The sequence below is a fragment of the Magallana gigas genome, chromosome 2, assembly GCF_963853765.1.
Source record: "Magallana gigas chromosome 2, xbMagGiga1.1, whole genome shotgun sequence".
Lineage (NCBI taxonomy): Eukaryota > Metazoa > Mollusca > Bivalvia > Ostreida > Ostreidae > Magallana > Magallana gigas.
In genome coordinates this window covers 24,717,070-24,734,979 of record NC_088854.1, presented here as the reverse complement: position 1 = coordinate 24,734,979, position 17,910 = coordinate 24,717,070, and the positions used below count along the sequence as shown (strand labels likewise).

At 32.5% G+C, this 17,910-nt stretch overlaps 1 protein-coding gene across 5 annotated transcripts; it reads right to left on the bottom strand.

Annotated features, from left to right (window-relative positions):
* Nucleotides 1-1,388: 1,388 nt before the first annotated feature.
* Nucleotides 1,389-11,350, bottom strand: LOC105321212 (glycerol kinase 3). Of its 5 annotated transcripts, none has more exons than XM_034445662.2 (19): nucleotides 8,799-9,023; nucleotides 8,299-8,566; nucleotides 6,880-7,049; nucleotides 6,540-6,613; nucleotides 6,121-6,227; nucleotides 5,904-5,981; nucleotides 5,344-5,423; nucleotides 4,897-5,034; nucleotides 4,581-4,690; nucleotides 4,347-4,449; nucleotides 4,079-4,146; nucleotides 3,828-3,870; nucleotides 3,508-3,588; nucleotides 3,312-3,390; nucleotides 3,055-3,151; nucleotides 2,768-2,852; nucleotides 2,492-2,612; nucleotides 1,987-2,145; nucleotides 1,389-1,628 (listed from the first exon to the last, which is right to left on the bottom strand). In XM_034445662.2, the coding sequence occupies exons 3-19, from the start codon at nucleotides 6,952-6,954 to the stop codon at nucleotides 1,561-1,563; spliced, it is 1,566 nt and encodes a 521-aa protein (XP_034301553.2). In that variant the 5' UTR covers nucleotides 6,955-7,049; nucleotides 8,299-8,566; nucleotides 8,799-9,023; the 3' UTR covers nucleotides 1,389-1,560. The 5 variants fall into 5 exon arrangements, with proteins under 5 accessions (XP_034301553.2, XP_034301554.2, XP_065931881.1 ...); XM_034445663.2 differs by having other exon boundaries at nucleotides 8,299-8,563; XM_066075809.1 differs by lacking the exons at nucleotides 8,299-8,566; nucleotides 8,799-9,023 and adding an exon at nucleotides 11,327-11,350.
* Nucleotides 11,351-17,910: the final 6,560 nt, after the last annotated feature.

Genomic DNA, 17,910 nt, shown 5'->3' with positions numbered 1-17,910 from the left:
TTGAAATTGTAAACAATTAAACACAAGAAACATGCACTATAACAAATAAGGAACACAATTTATTTTTTCGAAATGAATCATATATATACAAGTATATACCTACATATTTCCGTCAGCGATATCAAATTCTATTTAAACTGAATAAACTCGAGAAAATGCCGAGCATCGCAACAAAACCTATTGCATTAATCTACCAAAAGATACTGCCGAATTACCGATAGAATGAATTATATTTCAGTACTTTTTTTATACATCAGATTTTGCTTAATTTGCGCAGGTAAACAGTTAACTGTTTGATTTACCGAAGTCTCTGTTTGATTTGATACGTAAAAATGACGAAATACAGACGATAGTTCCCAGGTTACAAAGCATAAATAATGAAAACGAAACGAAAATCAGAACAAGCTAGCATGCACCAACGTCATGTGTGAAAACTGTCAACGCCTTGAAATATTTAGCCTCAATTTACTTCACAAAATCGGCACCAATATATTTTGCATGTTTCAAAAATTTCCCTTCATATGCAAACTGTTGCACAACATGCAAATTTATCATAGTCAAATCGACCCTTTTTCGTATAATGCCATGGCTGCTTTAAACAAAGAACCTCGTTTTAGAAGTATGGAATACAAGTCTTGGTAAAATGGGTATGCAAACCCGGGCCGTGGCAAAATAAAAGCCGGGGCAGATCGACAATCGTCAATTCCAAATACGCATTATTTTGCACAATATTTACAGCGAATACAAATATACTGGTCCATCAAATATCCTGAAATTTTAATGAGATTGGCAGATCAATAACTGCCAATCTTTGTTTTGCCCAGACCAAGTCTTGCCTACCCATTTTACCGGATGCCGAACGCGAAGCTGAAACACGCCTTTCCTTTATTATTATTTTCGTAATAACTCAGATTTGAAACAGAATTAGCACTTAATTTTTGCAATTTATATTTTCCTTCCCATAAGGATAATTTATGCTAAACTACGTTGAATTTGCCTCGGTAGTTCTTGAGAAGAAGATTTTTAGAAATGCACCCCCCTTTTTCTACAGTTTCAAGGTTTTCTCCGCTTTGAATAAAGATCGGACTTTTATTTTTGCAATTTATATTCGCCCTCCCATAAGGATGCTTTGTGCCAAATTTGGTTGAAATTGGATTAGCGGTTTTAGAGAAGAAGTTCAAAATGTAAAAAGTTTACAGACGGACGGACGGACGGACAGACGGACAGACGGACGACGGACAAAGTGTGATCAGAATAGCTCACTTGAGCTTTCAGCTCAGGTGAGCTAAAAAACCAATTACATGTCAATCACAGGTGTTTGGTACCACTGTACTTTCTCTTTCATTTACTACAAAAACAAAAGACGACTAGAATCGCAGAGATCAGAATATGACTGTAAACCAACTTTTATTCGCGTTCTAGATAATTTTGAGAGATTCGTGACAGCCTCGTCTTTGCTAACATTAATTTTCACAGTGAACGAGTTTATCACTAGTAATTCAAGAAATAAAGTCTTCGCAATAAACGTCACAGAGCCTGTTCATCTGTTGTACATGTTTATCAGTCGGAGACCCAGTGCTTTGCCTTTTCTATGGCTTTATCCCATCTTTTGAAAAGTCTCTGGCGTTCTGCGTATAAAATGAAAATTCAACTTCACTGGAAAGTCAAGATTTAATTTGCTTTTGCATAAAAAAAAATCAATATTATTCCATAATTTTAATAGTTTTTTTGGGTGCAGTAGTTTCATATTTTGATGTTTCAACTTAATTTATAGAAAATAATCTATACCTTGCAATTCTGTTTGAACTTTACTCAAATATGCTTCAACGTTTTACATCATGATGTTATATTACTTTTTCTTACGTGACTTTGTTTTTATATCATTGTTGTTTTTTTATTTTATGTATCATTGATATGGGTTGAAAGAAATAAAACAAGCAATTACCATGTACACATGAGTGGAAATAACAAAAATGTAATATTTACCGTTATCAGCCATTGACGATGTGAACGTAGTAGATGGCATTGAAAAGGTCACATCCAATTTCATTTTGTCTGCAGAAATTGGAAATATATCTACTCCTTTTGCCGCCCCGGCCATCAATGCGGCTCCGAAAGATGTCGCTTCAGTTATAGAAGATCGAACTACAAAAGTATTTTATGACCAACCCTAATTGCAAATTAGCATTGAAAATTAACATAAAATTCAAGGCAAAACGACATATTCAAGTTTGAAAAATTCAGGAATTAGGAATTAGGAATCAGTAGCTTCTACCAAATGATTAATTTCTCTGTAATACATTTTTGTGCAAAATTCAAAGAAATAGCAGTGTATATGTGCAAGTCGGAAAAAATGCTATTTAAATATTTGAACACTTTATTTCGACTAGTGATGATTTCATCACTTGGATGTTACCAAACAACTTCCAATTTTAATTCTACTATTTAACTCTGAATGATTTCATAATACATCACTGCAAAATGACCATACTGACGGGTTCGTTGATAAAGTTGGCCTGTATTTGCAGTAGTAGATTGTTAACTGTCATTCCGCCGTCCACTAATAATTCCGATATTGGAAACCCAGTGTCGACTTCCACGCCCGTTATCATCTTATTAAAAGCAGTCATCATACATATAATGAAGAACGAAAAAAAAATCTCATTATTTATTCGACAGAATTTGCAGTATTACAATGCATATGGAAGAAGGTTTGTTTCATTTAGTTACATGTTAACTGTTATTTTGGTTAAACTACAGGGCTTACATCTTTGACCATAAAGCAGGTCGATTCCAGGGCTGCTCTACAAATGTGTTCCCGTCTAGTGTAACTTGTCATACCCACAATTGTTCTGTATACAAGAAAAATATATTATCTCAATGTCCTTACTCCAAAACTGCTCACTTCTTTACGGCAATGGTCAAAACACCACATGTGCGGTATCGGCTCAGGCGAGCCAAAGCCTGTTTTATTCTAGTAAGTATATCCAATTAACTAAATATTTGTCTGTGTATAACAAATTAAACTTTTCAAAATGGATAGTATTTGGTTACCCTCTTGCATCATCCTCCCAGTAAGGACTTAATAGACCCCCGAATGCAGGCACAAAGAAGCAGTCATGCGTTGAATCAACAGAGGCTGCAAGTATCTCTACAAATTAACAAACCTCTTTTAGATGAAGAATCAAATTTTTTAAAAATACTGGTACAACATTCAATATTTTTTTCTTTTATTTGATAAGAAAAACTCTGTACTGTAAACAAAGATCAAATACTCTGAACAATATTTCTATGTTTATAAACATCAATACCAATTTCATTTAATGATTGAACGATCTGAAGGTTGTCTCTCAGCCACCTCATCAACTGTCCACAACCCTCTACCGCACCCTAGAACACAGGAATGGCATCTATTTATGATCATGGTTCAATTTATTTAAAAATCTCAAAAATTCAGTGCTTTCATTTATTGACTGGTTTGTTTTAATTGAAACTAGTCACCGTTACCCAAAGAGTATAAACAACTGGTGCCGATTTACTAAGTTGAAAAAGTGGTGACGTCATCATACCACAGGTAGAATACACAACCTTTGTGAATACAAAAGAACATTGATAGTCACATAAGTTTGCTTCAATATCTATATTCATATATTTATACATTTTGGATCATTTCATTATTAACTAAAAATAATTAAACTCTATCATGTGAGTATCATTTCTTTTATCAATAACGCATTTTTATCTTATAAAATTCTTAATTCAGCAGGTGTTAAACAACAAGAAATATATAACACTGAATGAATTTCAAAACATAGCGGAAGTCATACCTTTGCACCCGTGTTAATATTCAAGCAGCCTGCGGTTCCATACCTTATAAAATAGATCATAGAAGAAAGCTTAATTTGATCTCATTAAGTATTTTTCCGTTTCGTTATTTTCATTTCAAGTAACAGACTACATGTTTTTTTAATCAAGTTATACCCAATAAATAACAGGTCCTTTTTTGAGTCATAGAGAAGGTTATGGTCTTTTAATAAAATGTATATTGAAAAATAAGTAAAAGATGTATGTCTCTTACGTGCATTTGGACTGTCCCGCCTTAAAACATAACTGTCCAACAGTACCCGCCATCTGATCTCCTATCATCTACAAATACATGCAGGAGTAGAGAGTAGAGTTGGCTGAAATTGTAACAGCCCAAACATTTTAACCATTGTGTTGCAATGGTTTCCAAGGACGGAATCCATAAATTAATTTAATGCGTTAAAGTTTAAGATTAAAACTTTATAATTATAAAGGGATATACATCTGATGTCTTGTTTACAACATGACACAAAAACACGAACCCCCGAGATGGGCACTCCAGCGAGAGCTCCATTTTTGACATATCCGTAAATTTCTGATGTACTCTTCACCTCGGCGAACACATGATGAGGAATCTTAAAGTAGCTACCAAAAAAAAAAAAGAAATCTTTTTAACTGATTATCACAATTTCAAAAAATAAAATTGTAAAAGTAGATTTATCAATTTGTTAATTTTAACAAGTACCTATTATTTACATATTATACTAAAGTATTACCTGCACAACTCTGGGTCCCAGGTACATGTTTCAAGATTGAACAATCCCGTGATCTGTCCATTGGTGATGTCTGTACAATAAACACCCCCGTCCAATCCGCCCGTCAGATTCTAAACCAGTAAGGCGAGGAAAAAGTAATCACAATGATTTCTGTTAGAAATGCATCTTCTAAAAATATATAATGTATGCCGTACATCATAATACGAAAATGGGTGGGTATATTTAATTTCTTAGGTAGGTTAAGTTGCGTTTATTAATATTTGTTCCATTGGCACTCTGAAATAATTGAATGTAATTTAAAACAATATTTACATACCCATAATATCCAGGTGTTAACTGTACCGATGTAACAGGTGCCCTCTTCAATTGCTTCCTTTACACCGGGGACATTGGTGAGAACCCAGGGGATTTTAGTGTACCAAAACAACGAACTCAAAGGCAGTCCAGTGGTTTTCTAATCAACACAACTACAAGTTATTTGATTATTCACAATCGTCTTACCCTGACGAATTAATGGATGGGTGGTTATGATAAGGCTGAATCATAGAGACTCAAAGAGGTGTAAAAATTAATGTTAACCATATAATACTTTCTTTGTTGCTCATGCGGGTATATACATTTATTCATTTTTTTTTTACTGGAATTAATGCTAAATTCATAGAAAACAAAGAAAACTATTGTTTGCATTATCACTGACAGCTTTATTCTGACTGAATAATTTGATCATAAGGAATCAAATTGTAAGGTCGTGTACAGTTCTTACTCTAAAATGGTCCTTGTTTCTTTCCGGCAGTTTATCCAGTTCTCTTTCGTTATCGTCGCGAACTCGAATGTCACACCATTCTATAAAAAGGTATCAGAATTTCTTTTTTGAATAAACTGTTCGTATGTAAATGATGTAAATATTGTTTATATTTTATCTACAGTGATAAACTACATACGAAATACATTTATCTGGATACATATAACTTTCAATCATTTTCAGCTGTTACTAGTATTACATGTAGTCGCTTGCACAGCGTGAAAATGGGTAATATAATTAGATTAATTTCATTTCCGTTTGTCACTAATAGTACATTTACAATGTATTCTGTATTTTTGTAGAAAATTTGTTTGGATTTTGAGATTTTACTTATGACTAATTAGTAATTCATTCAGTATCATGGCATTTCATTTGATTTTAGAATATACCTAAGAAAATGTAGAAGATTTTTGTGTTGAATATGATGTAAGAGTTTTTGTTTACTTCGTAAAAATCTTTGTGGAATGTAAAGATACTACTTATAAACATTGTTACAAAAAGTTATTTTTGTGAGATTTTACCAATAGCGTTGTAGAAAGGTTTGCCTGTTTTTCTGCTCCAGGACAGAAAGGTCAGCATCTGGTTTGTGATTCCTAAACCTGTGTAGAAAGCAAACAGTAGAAACAATTTCACAGATAACATAAATGTAAAGATTAAATATCACATAAAATTCACTAAAGTAACTTAATACTTTTTAAAAAATGGAAGAAAAAAATGAATAATAAGAAATAGGAGTACATTTGACTTGCTTTATGCTGATATTTTTGTCTTTGAGTTGCTGGGCAACGATTTCAATGCCGTTCACCACTGTCTCCAAAACATATAAGGGGTCCATCTCCGTCCATCTAGAGGATAGGTATGACTGTGTAGTGTGTACATACATGTATATATTATTTTGATTATCACATAACCACAAAACCTTACATTTGTCCTTTGGTCTGGGGTGAAATGATTAACGAGAACATATATATTAACTTGAATGTACATTCGTCATCAACAGCCGAAAACTTTGGAATAATTCCAAATGATAATAATGATACCTTAGTACAGTAATATTATATTCCCTTCGTTAATAATAATAGAAACCAGAACTCTTAATTAATATGAGAATGCTATCATAAATGATTAAAATGAATAGCATTAGGCGGTGGCCTTACCCTTCTTTTGGCTCTATCCTCTTTGTCTCTATGCTACTGGACGCTAGTACCTCGCCTGTATCGCTATCAAATACCTAAATAGTCAACAGAACTATTATATATTAAGAAACGAAGAAATGGCTAAATCGGCAAACCAACAAGTCTAGGCTCCAAGTATTTTCATTGTCTAAAATTAGAAGCTGGGTTATCATAATCGTATATCATATAATTAAAGATATGAATGAGAGAGAGAGAGAGAGAGAGAGAGAGAGAGAGGGAGAGAGAGGGAGAGAGAGAGAGAGAGAGAGAGAATGAGAGAGAGAGAGGGGGGCGTACGGGCGAAACTTTTAATATTACTTACACACACTTTGGTGTTGCTAGTTCCCTGGTCAATACCACATACCAAAGGTGGTGGGTCCATTTTAGTGAAGGACATGTTCAACTGTGCCTGCTATAGCAAAATCGTTGGCAAAGTCAGAGAAGATGGGTAGATAAGGCTTGTAAAATACCTATGTAAGGACGGATAAGACTCTGAAAATATAAATATAAACAAATCTTATATTTTTTTAAATCATTCAAAACAATGTATATTTAACATAACATCGATTTGCAACTCTTTAATATGTTAAATACTTGAGATATTTTTATTTAAACTTGCGTATGGGTATCAAAACTTTCAAATAGTGTCATTTTTGGAAATTTAATGCGTTTTCTTTTATAGAGTGGGACTATGTTCCGTATTTTTGTCTTAGTTTTTATAAAATCAAATGGAAAACAAAATGATTTTAATAAACAATAATGTGGAAGGATGACTCACTATACGTTGAAATATCATTTTGATTACCAACAGTTGAAAGTGTTAGAAAAATAAAACAAGTCCGTAGATTTATGGCCAAAGTCGTACATGTATAATAGCGTTTTAACAGCGCATTAGGTTGTGATTGAAATGGCTCAGTGTTTTATCGTTTATCAAAATATTCAAAACTGAATACAATTAGAATTTGTCCTTCAGCAAACTTGGATCATCATTATTAGATTGATTCAATTGAAAAAAAATAGAAATTGTATTTCACGACTAAATCAAATGGGCATGTGCGTTATCTTATCCCCCCCCCCCCCAATCTTCTTTCGCTAAGTGATGCTGAATTAAATGTGAATAAAAAATGATTAAGAAATTCACGGGACCACGAGCAATTGAAACACATGGTCACGAAAATTCGTGCGATATCCATGATTTGAAAAAAATTTCTAGTTCTTCATTGAAATTCGATTGGAAACATGATTCGATTGTCGAAATTTGTGAACCAGTTGTATTTCGAATTTTATACTTTTTAAAGGTTGAATTCGACACTGATGATAGTTAATAATGGAGTGTTTAAACCCTCTAATTGTTCTCCCATAGACAATCTTTTATTTCACATTAATTCAACTTTCGAATTAAGAAGTCAGTGTAATCAATTATTTTTACTTATTCTACATGTATGAGAACGATTCAATATGTAATTATTTCTGTTCATATTTTACTTCATTATATTTGCAAAGCCTGGTGTGAATACATGCATGTCAACCAAATGTCTACAACATGTCAAGTTGAGTTACAGATCGATCTACATCTAAATTACATTTATATGTTCTATACAAAACATTTCTAATTAAAAATCAGTTTCAAATGAAAACAACTCAATGATCATACACCTCTGTTATTTACCGATTTTACAACATACACATTTTTGTCATAATAATCAAACAATCTTAACAGACATCAAGTAAACGTTATAACCTTGACACTGCAACTGCTCAGAATCAGATAAAAGTGCACTGCACACCGGTTAGAAGTAGCTATGGTCGGGGAGGGGGGGGGGGCAGGGGGGTGTTGCCCCTTCTCTTTTTCTGTCTCCTCGTCTTTGGACATTTTGGGGGCAGTAGATCTAATTTTCCCCTTTAGAATTCAGTGGCATGTCACCGTCTGGAGAAGGGCGTACGCAAGCGTCAAATGATGTGTCGGGTCACTGCATCCAACAGCGGTTTATTTTAGATGACAGCGTCTACTTTTCATCAAGTAGAAAAATGGAACGATCTCAGAAGAGAGCATCTGAGTAAATGTATATCTGAGATTAAATCTCATTTTCAATATTACATATGTAGCAACACAAAAGGTATGCACCATATACTAGTACCAGCGCTTATACATGTAGATGTTTGCATCTAGGTCATGCATACACATAATTATGGAAGCATGTTTGATGCATATGCTGCTCTACATTAAAATAAGGTTCTTACCAATATTTCTGCACGACTGAATTCAGAAAGGCAGATCCATGAACGGTTCCTTTTCACATCCAGTACAATTGATACAGTTACCCATAAACCTAAGGCAAGAATGTTTTGTTTACTCTGAAGTTTATCGTCGTCGATGTCAGATTGTTCTGTTGATGAATCGTCATGAGTCTGATTACTCAAGGACAATCATCTTAGACAAATGCACACTGAATTATGCACGTAGCGTTTACTTTTGACATTTAAGGAGGCCGACTTTAGTTTGCATTGCGCATGTTTTTGCGCATTCTAATATAATACAGTTGATTTATACTTCTAATGAATTTTTTTCGATATCATTTATAAAATTGAATACAATAAACAAAATACAAATAAAAATATTTAGATTTTTAAAGGAAATTTTTATTTTAAACACGATTTTTACGGCTAAATTTTACCTGGGTCGGACAGCCTGGTCAGTAATCTGCATGTGACCCACATAATGTATTTATAAATAGCACTGCTTTCCCCGACCGTTTACTGACCGTGTGGCCAGCTTGACAAACTGATGGAATCATGATTGGAAACATGATTCGATTGTCGAAATTTGTGAACCAGTTGTATTTCGAATTTCATACTTTTTAAAGGTTGAATTCGACACTGATGATAGTTAATAATGGAGTGTTTAAAACTTGTGACTTTTTTCCAAAAGACAATCTTTTAATTTCGAATTAAAAAGCCAGTGCAATTAATTAGTTTTACTTATTCTACATGTATGAGTACGATTAGGTATGTAATTATGCATGTTCACATTTTACTTAATTATATTTGCGCTGGTCTTCATACATGTATGTCAACCAAATGTCTACAACATGTCAAGTTAAGTTACAGATCTACATCTAATTTATATCTATATGTTCTATATAAAACATTTTGAATTTAAAATCAGTTTTCAATCTACAATACACTTGTACCAGCGCTTATAGATGTTTGCATCTAGGTCATGCATACGCATAATTATGGAAGCATGTTTGATGCATATGCTGCTCTACATTAAAATAAGGTTCTTACCAATATTTCTGCACGACTGAATTCAGAAAGGCAGATCCATGAACAGTTTCTTTTCACATCCAATACAATTGATACAGTTACCCATAAACCTAAGGCAAGAACGTTTTGTTTACTCTGAAGTTTATCGTCGTCGATGTCAGATTGTTCTGTTGATGAATCGTCATGAGTCTGATTACTCAAGGACAATCATCTTAGACAAATGCACACTGAATTATGCACGTAGCGTTTACTTTTGACATTTAAGGAGGCCGACTTTAGTTTGCATTGCGCATGTTTTTGCGCATTCTAATATAATACAGTTGATTTATACTTCTAATGAATTTTTTTCGATATCATTTATAAAATTGAATACAATAAACAAAATACAAATAAAAATATTTAGATTTTTAAAGGAAATTTTTATTTTAAACACGATTTTTACGGCTAAATTTTACCTGGGTCGGACAGCCTGGTCAGTAATCTGCATGTGACCCACATAATGTATTTATAAATAGCACTGCTTTCCCCGACCGTTTACTGACCGTGTGGCCAGCTTGACAAACTGATGGAATCATGATTGGAAACATGATTCGATTGTCGAAATTTGTGAACCAGTTGTATTTCGAATTTCATACTTTTTAAAGGTTGAATTCGACACTGATGATAGTTAATAATGGAGTGTTTAAAACTTGTGACTTTTTTCCAAAAGACAATCTTTTAATTTCGAATTAAAAAGCCAGTGCAATTAATTAGTTTTACTTATTCTACATGTATGAGTACGATTAGGTATGTAATTATGCATGTTCACATTTTACTTAATTATATTTGCGCTGGTCTTCATACATGTATGTCAACCAAATGTCTACAACATGTCAAGTTAAGTTACAGATCTACATCTAATTTATATCTATATGTTCTATATAAAACATTTTGAATTTAAAATCAGTTTTCAATCTACAATACACTTGTACCAGCGCTTATAGATGTTTGCATCTAGGTCATGCATACGCATAATTATGGAAGCATGTTTGATGCATATGCTGCTCTACATTAAAATAAGGTTCTTACCAATATTTCTGCACGACTGAATTCAGAAAGGCAGATCCATGAACAGTTTCTTTTCACATCCAATACAATTGATACAGTTACCCATAAACCTAAGGCAAGAACGTTTTGTTTACTCTGAAGTTTATCGTCGTCGATGTCAGATTGTTCTGTTGATGAATCGTCATGAGTCTGATTACTCAAGGACAATCATCTTAGACAAATGCACACTGAATTATGCACGTAGCGTTTACTTTTGACATTTAAGGAGGCCGACTTTAGTTTGCATTGCGCATGTTTTTGCGCATTCTAATATAATACAGTTGATTTATACTTCTAATGAATTTTTTTCGATATCATTTATAAAATTGAATACAATAAACAAAATACAAATAAAAATATTTAGATTTTTAAAGGAAATTTTTATTTTAAACACGATTTTTACGGCTAAATTTTACCTGGGTCGGACTGCCTGGTCAGTAATCTGCATGTGACCCACATAATGTATTTATAAATAGCACTGCTTTCCCCGACCGTTTACTGACCGTGTGGCCAGCTTGACAAACTTAATACCCCTCTTTCTGAACAGCGCTGTGAACTTCAAAATAATTATTCGTAGTCATATATGCATGCATATCAAAAACCAAATTAATATTTTTTTTCGAGCTTTATTTTATTTGATCACCCCCCCCCCTCCCCCTCCCCGACCATAATGATTACTAAATCAGAAAGGCATGTATTGTGATAAAATTAAAGAATCTTAAAATGTTATGAACATTCTTTATATATAATGAAAAAAAACCCACTAACTAATCAGAAAATGAACCACATAAGACAACTATGAATGGTTATGTCCAGATATAGTGTCGATTTAAATTTAATACCGAGGGATTTCAGATTGTTATAAAACAAAGAAACGAAGAAGAACACGCCTAATTCAATACTGTATCATCAAAGAACAGAAATTAATGAAAGTTGTCATTTATATTTTTGTACCTGGAACGTAGCAACGATATTATTTTTGAAAGTCGGGGGGGGGGGGGGGGGCTTAACCTTAAAATCTTCATAAGTTTTTACATGTTCCGCAAAAAGGGGGCAGCTCCTGCTTTTTAAAGTGTTTGGGGGGGGGGGGCAGCGTCACTTTGTCAATTTCCTTAATTAATATTTTTATACATACCCGTCTGTGAAAAACAGTTGAAATCGATATTGAAAAAAAGTCCACGATCTCTTCTTTGAGGTAACTCTTATTTTTTCTTTTTTCTCGGATAAATTTTCTTATGAACAATTGAGCAGCTTTAATCCATTCGGAAGTTCTAGGAGCACAATTTTTCAACACTTTTAGGTCGTTGGCAATGCAGAATCCCCCGCATACTTTTTATTTGTAAGCCTAACAACCACATAAAAAGCAAGGGTAAATATTGAACTGACTGAAACATTTTTATTCTAGTTAATTATTTATGTATCTTCAATCATGTATGTTTGACACAAAGGCATTCATAATTATACGAGTATAACATATAACTTGGTACAGTTTACGCCAAGTTATGTTATATCGTATAACATAGGTAAAAATTGAATTCATTCCTTAAATAATATATATGAATAAAAAAGTTATGGCATCGTAAACTTGGCATAGATTAAAACACATCTTAAATTATTTTACTTAAAAAAACTATATGAAATGATTCACAATGAACGGGGGTCACTGTAAGCATTTTTTATATCGTAACAGATAATATTCAATTGTATAATTATGTATATTTTTTTCATTTTTTTTTTTTAACCAAGGACCAAAAGAGATCGGTGATTTTTATCTAAATTGACCGGAATCCTGAGGTTACAAGGTGACCTTCCTGGAAACCAGAAAGTAGTGCATATCTTTTTTTACATATGGTCAACTTTACATACAACATTTAACACCCACTCACTTCAATCTTCCCCTTTGCCTCAAAACATCAATTGCATTTAACAAGTCTTACTTACATCAAAGTAATTTGTAGAATACTTTTTTTATTATTAAACATTGCTAAAAAATAACATAACCTGAAATAACTCAGCATTTGAAAATTTTAATGTTGTTACAAATTCTACTATGATTGTTACATTTATGTACATATGAACCACCAAAGAAAGGTAAGTGAAATAAGTGTATGTGTTTTGTCATTAGTATGAATCAGTATAGAACCTCGTTGGTCAAAAACTTCAGTCGAATCAAATATTTTAAAAATTCCTTCATGCACGGGAACATTTCTCAAAACTGAGAAGATCAGAGATCTAGATTTAGTTTTTGTTTCAGAATGCAAAACATTGCCGTCATAATGGCTTTTTAAAAAAAAAGTATTTTTAGACGGGGTCACGTGACCCCGTCTATTGGTTTACTGTCAGCCGAAGTCTCAAACCGGAAGGCACGCGAAGAACACATGAATTGAGTCTACGCGTAAGAAAATAGTGCAGAAACTTTTAATTCATTTCAGTAAATATATATTATAAAAACACGCATTAAATCGTTTTTAAGTCCTCTATGTATAAACCTAATTCTGTAAAGAAAATAAGCAAATAGCTTTATTGATTAAAATATTCTTGCCCGGGTTCAAAAGTTGTAGCGATTTGTGGAATGAGTTACGTAACTGCATGCACAACGCCGTCGACGATTCAGTTTGTGGACGAGCTCATCAATCAATAGAAGAGGTTGAAGGTTGGATCGAAAGTAAAGTTCCCAAACACAGTGTGCCATTTTTTGAAAAATTGTGAATTCTAATTTAACAATCTATCGCCTGAAAATACCGAACTTAATGCGCGAGCCGAGGTTAAAATCTGGACGGGTTATACACAGATGTCTTATTACATATTAAATAGTTGTTTTATTGGCTTCGAGTCTATTTGCGGGAATGACTGCTGTTCATTTCTAAAGGAATTTTGTACATAGAAAATAAAAACAAGTCTGAATTTGCCTTCTCAATTATTTTCTTTTAGTCAATTAAACTGAACTTTAATTTTGAACAATGCATTGCAAGCAAAATCTATATAGATTATACATGTTGGGTGACCAATAGATCAAATAATATATACAATCTTATAGATTGAAGAACCAAATTAAATGTTAATGTTCATGTTGTCCGGCTTAGTTGGAATATATAATTATGTAATTTTTTTTAATGTTATTGTTATGAGACATAAGTTTACACCTTTTTCTGTACTAGACAAAAACCAAACATATTCATGATTTAAACGAATTCTTCATCAATATATTAATGTCTCTCATCAGAAACTCAGCTGATATTTCGCACTAATATTAGACCTATGAGTTCAGAGATAATGCATGGTTGTTATGTTTTAAATTTTTAATTTACCGTGTGGGAATACATGTAAATAAATAGTACTTATCTCAATTTTAGAAGATTAAAAACTACAAGTTTGTATCGTAGTTTTAAAATCTGATTTACAAATCCTTTATTGTAGCTCTTCGAAAAAATTGAAATTAAATCGCTTTCGAAATTGTTAATTTTTTCAAAGACACGCATGAAAATGTGCGCTTAATAGACGAGAGTGCATTGAAAGGAGACAGATCCCTGAAATGACAATGTCCTACAACAATTGTTAATTTTGCTGTTAAAAGTGTTAACTTTGCATATATTAGAAATTTTAAAATCAAATAATTCTGAATTAATAGCTAAAATTAACAATTTACAGTTATCATACAATAATTATTGCTTTGTCAATTGTCAGTAAAACATATTACCGCCATGTGAATAATTTTTTCTAGACATGAAACCAACTCGCCTTCATAAGCACTAAGAAACTGATCTGGACATTTTCCTTATTTTTTTTTCTAACCAGTCCTTTAACTGACTTTCTCCGTACATTTATCAGTTAATCGCTGCAAAAAAATCGTGATAGATAATTATAAGTCGGTCTAAAAAATCAACATGGCTACCTTGACGAACTGTTTTATTGTTATTGTACTTGGATTAATCTTATTGTAAAAAGAAATATTTCTAACGTCAGGTACCTGTTTGTTATCGGTATACAAATGTTAAACATTGTTCTGTAATTCAGCAGTTTGAGAGTTTTCGGAGTTTACATAAACCTTGTATAACAGATACCGTCTGGCTTGTGGATTTTCCCTTGGATCACAAAATTAAATAAATCTAATGATTTAAATTATCTACATAAATATAGTTGTTTTGATTTTCCAGTTTAGTTGTAGTTTTTAAAATTTTTCCTTGGGGTCTTATTTTACATAAAATACGGTTGTGTCAATTTTCTACAATTATGAAGAACAGTTCCGGTCGGGGTTTAGTAATATTTAGACAAAGTATCAGGTAATTGCAAAAAGCCGAATTTTAACATACTAGATTGAAACAACTTAATTAAATTCAAACTCATAATTTCTGGAACATATTCGAGCAAAACGTGGACAATTACAAATTCAAACTTTCAAGACCCCGTCTTTCAGTACTCTCAGTACTTTGATTATAAGTTGTTTTGGCTTTTTGCAGGCATTAGCAGTAGTAGCAGCTGTTTCGAAGAAGCACAATGACAGGTACAGTGAGACGTCTACCAGCGAAGTGGAGGACATCTCCAAAAAGAAAGAAAAAGTTTAGACCTAAACTGGGGGAAATGGTCTTGTGTACAGTGTTGTGACGTTATAACAATGTTCATGTCGTCATCTTTGGTTTTATACATGCATGGTTTTAAGGGTGTCCTGGGAACTATTTCGAAGTGTGATACATGTAATTTCAATAAATTTGTTTTTAACTTAAGATGTTATTTCATGCGATGAAATTTCCCATCATAAAAAATGTTTTCAAAGAGGAAAGGGATATCATATTTTTAATTAGCTAGAACTAATTATAAATATTTACATATAGATAAAAAGATTTAAAAATCAAAGGCCTGAAGGGCCACAATGGCGTCGAGTTAAAGTTAATTTGAAGAGTAAAAACCTAAATAATTTTTTAAACAAGTGAAAAGCTGTCAATGAGACAGCTAACTGGGTTTTCTTTTTATATGTGAACTGTATCCATAATCCATGTCAACCCATATCCAGTGAAATAAAGTACCTCATATGCAATATTTTGCTAAAAAAAGACTAAGTTCAAAAGCTGGTATTTTTTTCATAAATAATCAGAAATAAAAATCCTAAAAACATTCACATCTCTGATACATGTACAATTAATCTGCAAAAGAACAACTTTTTATCTATAAAACTGTAGGAATAGTTATCCGTACAATGAGGTAACCCTATATGCAATATTTTGCTAAAAATTGACTAACTTCAAAAGCTGGTATTTTTTTCACAAATTATCAGTAATCAAAATCCTAGCAATATGCACACCTCTGATATATGTATAATTGATCTGCAAAAGAACAACTTCTTATCTTGAAAACTGTAAGAGGAGTTATCCGTACAATAAGGGTACGCTATATCATATGCAATATTTTGCCAAAAAATGACTTAATTTTTTTTTCATAAATTATCAGTAACCAAAATACAAGCAATTTTTTTTCATAAATTATCAGTAACCAAACTCCTAGCAATAAGCACACCTCTGATATATGTATAACTGATCTGCAAAAGAAAAATTTCCTATCTTGAGAACTGTAGGAGGAGTTATCCGTACAATGAGGGTACCCTATATGCAATATTTTGCCAAAAATGACTAAGTTCAAAAGCTGGTATTTTTTTCATAAATTATCGAAAATCAAAATCCTAACAATATGCATACCTCTGATATATGTGTAATTGATCTGCAAAAGAACAACTTCCTGTTTTGAAAACTGTAGGAGGACTTATCTGTACAATGAGGGTACCCTATATGCAATATTTTGCCAAAAAATGACAAAGTTCAAAAGCTGGTATTTTTTTCATAAATTATCGAAAATCAAAATCCTAGCAATATGCATACCTCTGATATATGTATAACTGATCTGCAAAAGAACAACTTCCTGTTTTGAAAACTGTAGGAGGACTTATCCGTACAATGAGGGTACCCTATTTGCAATATTTTGCCAAAAAATGACCAAGTTCAAAAGCTGGTATTATTTTCATAAATTATCGAAAATCAAAATCCTAGCAATATGCATACCTCTGATATATGTTTAATTGATCTGCAAAAGAACAACTTCCTATTTTGAAAACTGTAGGAGGACTTATCCATACAATGATGGTACCCTATATGCAATATTTTGCCAAAAAATGACCAAGTTCAAAAGCTGGTATTTTGTTTTCCATAAATTATCAAAAAAAAATTTTTTCAAAAAAAATAGAAAATGTTATTTATCACATAACTAATAAAATTACAATTCATTACAAATTTGCTCACCTAATTCTTAAAAAGTTTTGAATTTCAATTGAAAATTTAAGTTTATAGTAATATCTTAGGAGTTAAAATTTTTTTAGATTTTTTTTTCTCTATTTATATGGAAATAAATATTTAAATTATTATTGTGTTTAATTCTATATATTGTATACTGCTGATAACCACTCTGTCTCTTATTATCAATTTCATCTAAAATTCACAAGGATCCAAATGACACGGGCCGAAAAGATCGGGGGTAGATAAAAGAAAGCACCCATTCACGTTGTTTACAAAGTGAAAGTAGTTCACTAGTTGGTTTATGTAGATGTACTTATCGCTCGATTAGGAAGTTTTGTTTCTACAAGATCAAACATTTGTGCATTGTCAATTTTCGATATGGATACAAAATCATCTATTTTGCAGGCTAGTACATTTCATAACCAAATTGAGTATGTAAGCCCAGCTATCGCATGTGTCTCGGTGCTAGTGTATTCATCCGCTGAAACCGAGACATATTGTTTTCAATAAAATGTGAACATTTTTAAAGACGGCAACCATTTCGAATCTGCAAACTTGTTTTGTTGACGTACAGTTCTGCTCGAAATTGAAGTATGTCATCTATTTTTCTTGAAACACATACGAAAACTTTGCACTCATTTGAGTTGTTTGGCTCCTAAAAATGTAACTTCCGGACGTACGATCCCTAGATGGCTTTCTAGCTTCGCTCGACGCCATAAAAA

Coding starts and splice junctions, on each gene's coding strand:
- LOC105321212 (XM_066075809.1), bottom strand. CDS start 6,954: ATGTCCTTCACTAAAATGGACCCACCACCTTTGGTATGTGGTATTGAC. Junction 3,871..4,078: donor GCGGGACAGTCCAAATGCAC/GTAAGAGACATA, acceptor CTATTTTATAAG/GTATGGAACCGCAGGCTGCT. Junction 1,629..1,986: donor ATCGTCAATGGCTGATAACG/GTAAATATTACA, acceptor TTTTATACGCAG/AACGCCAGAGACTTTTCAAA.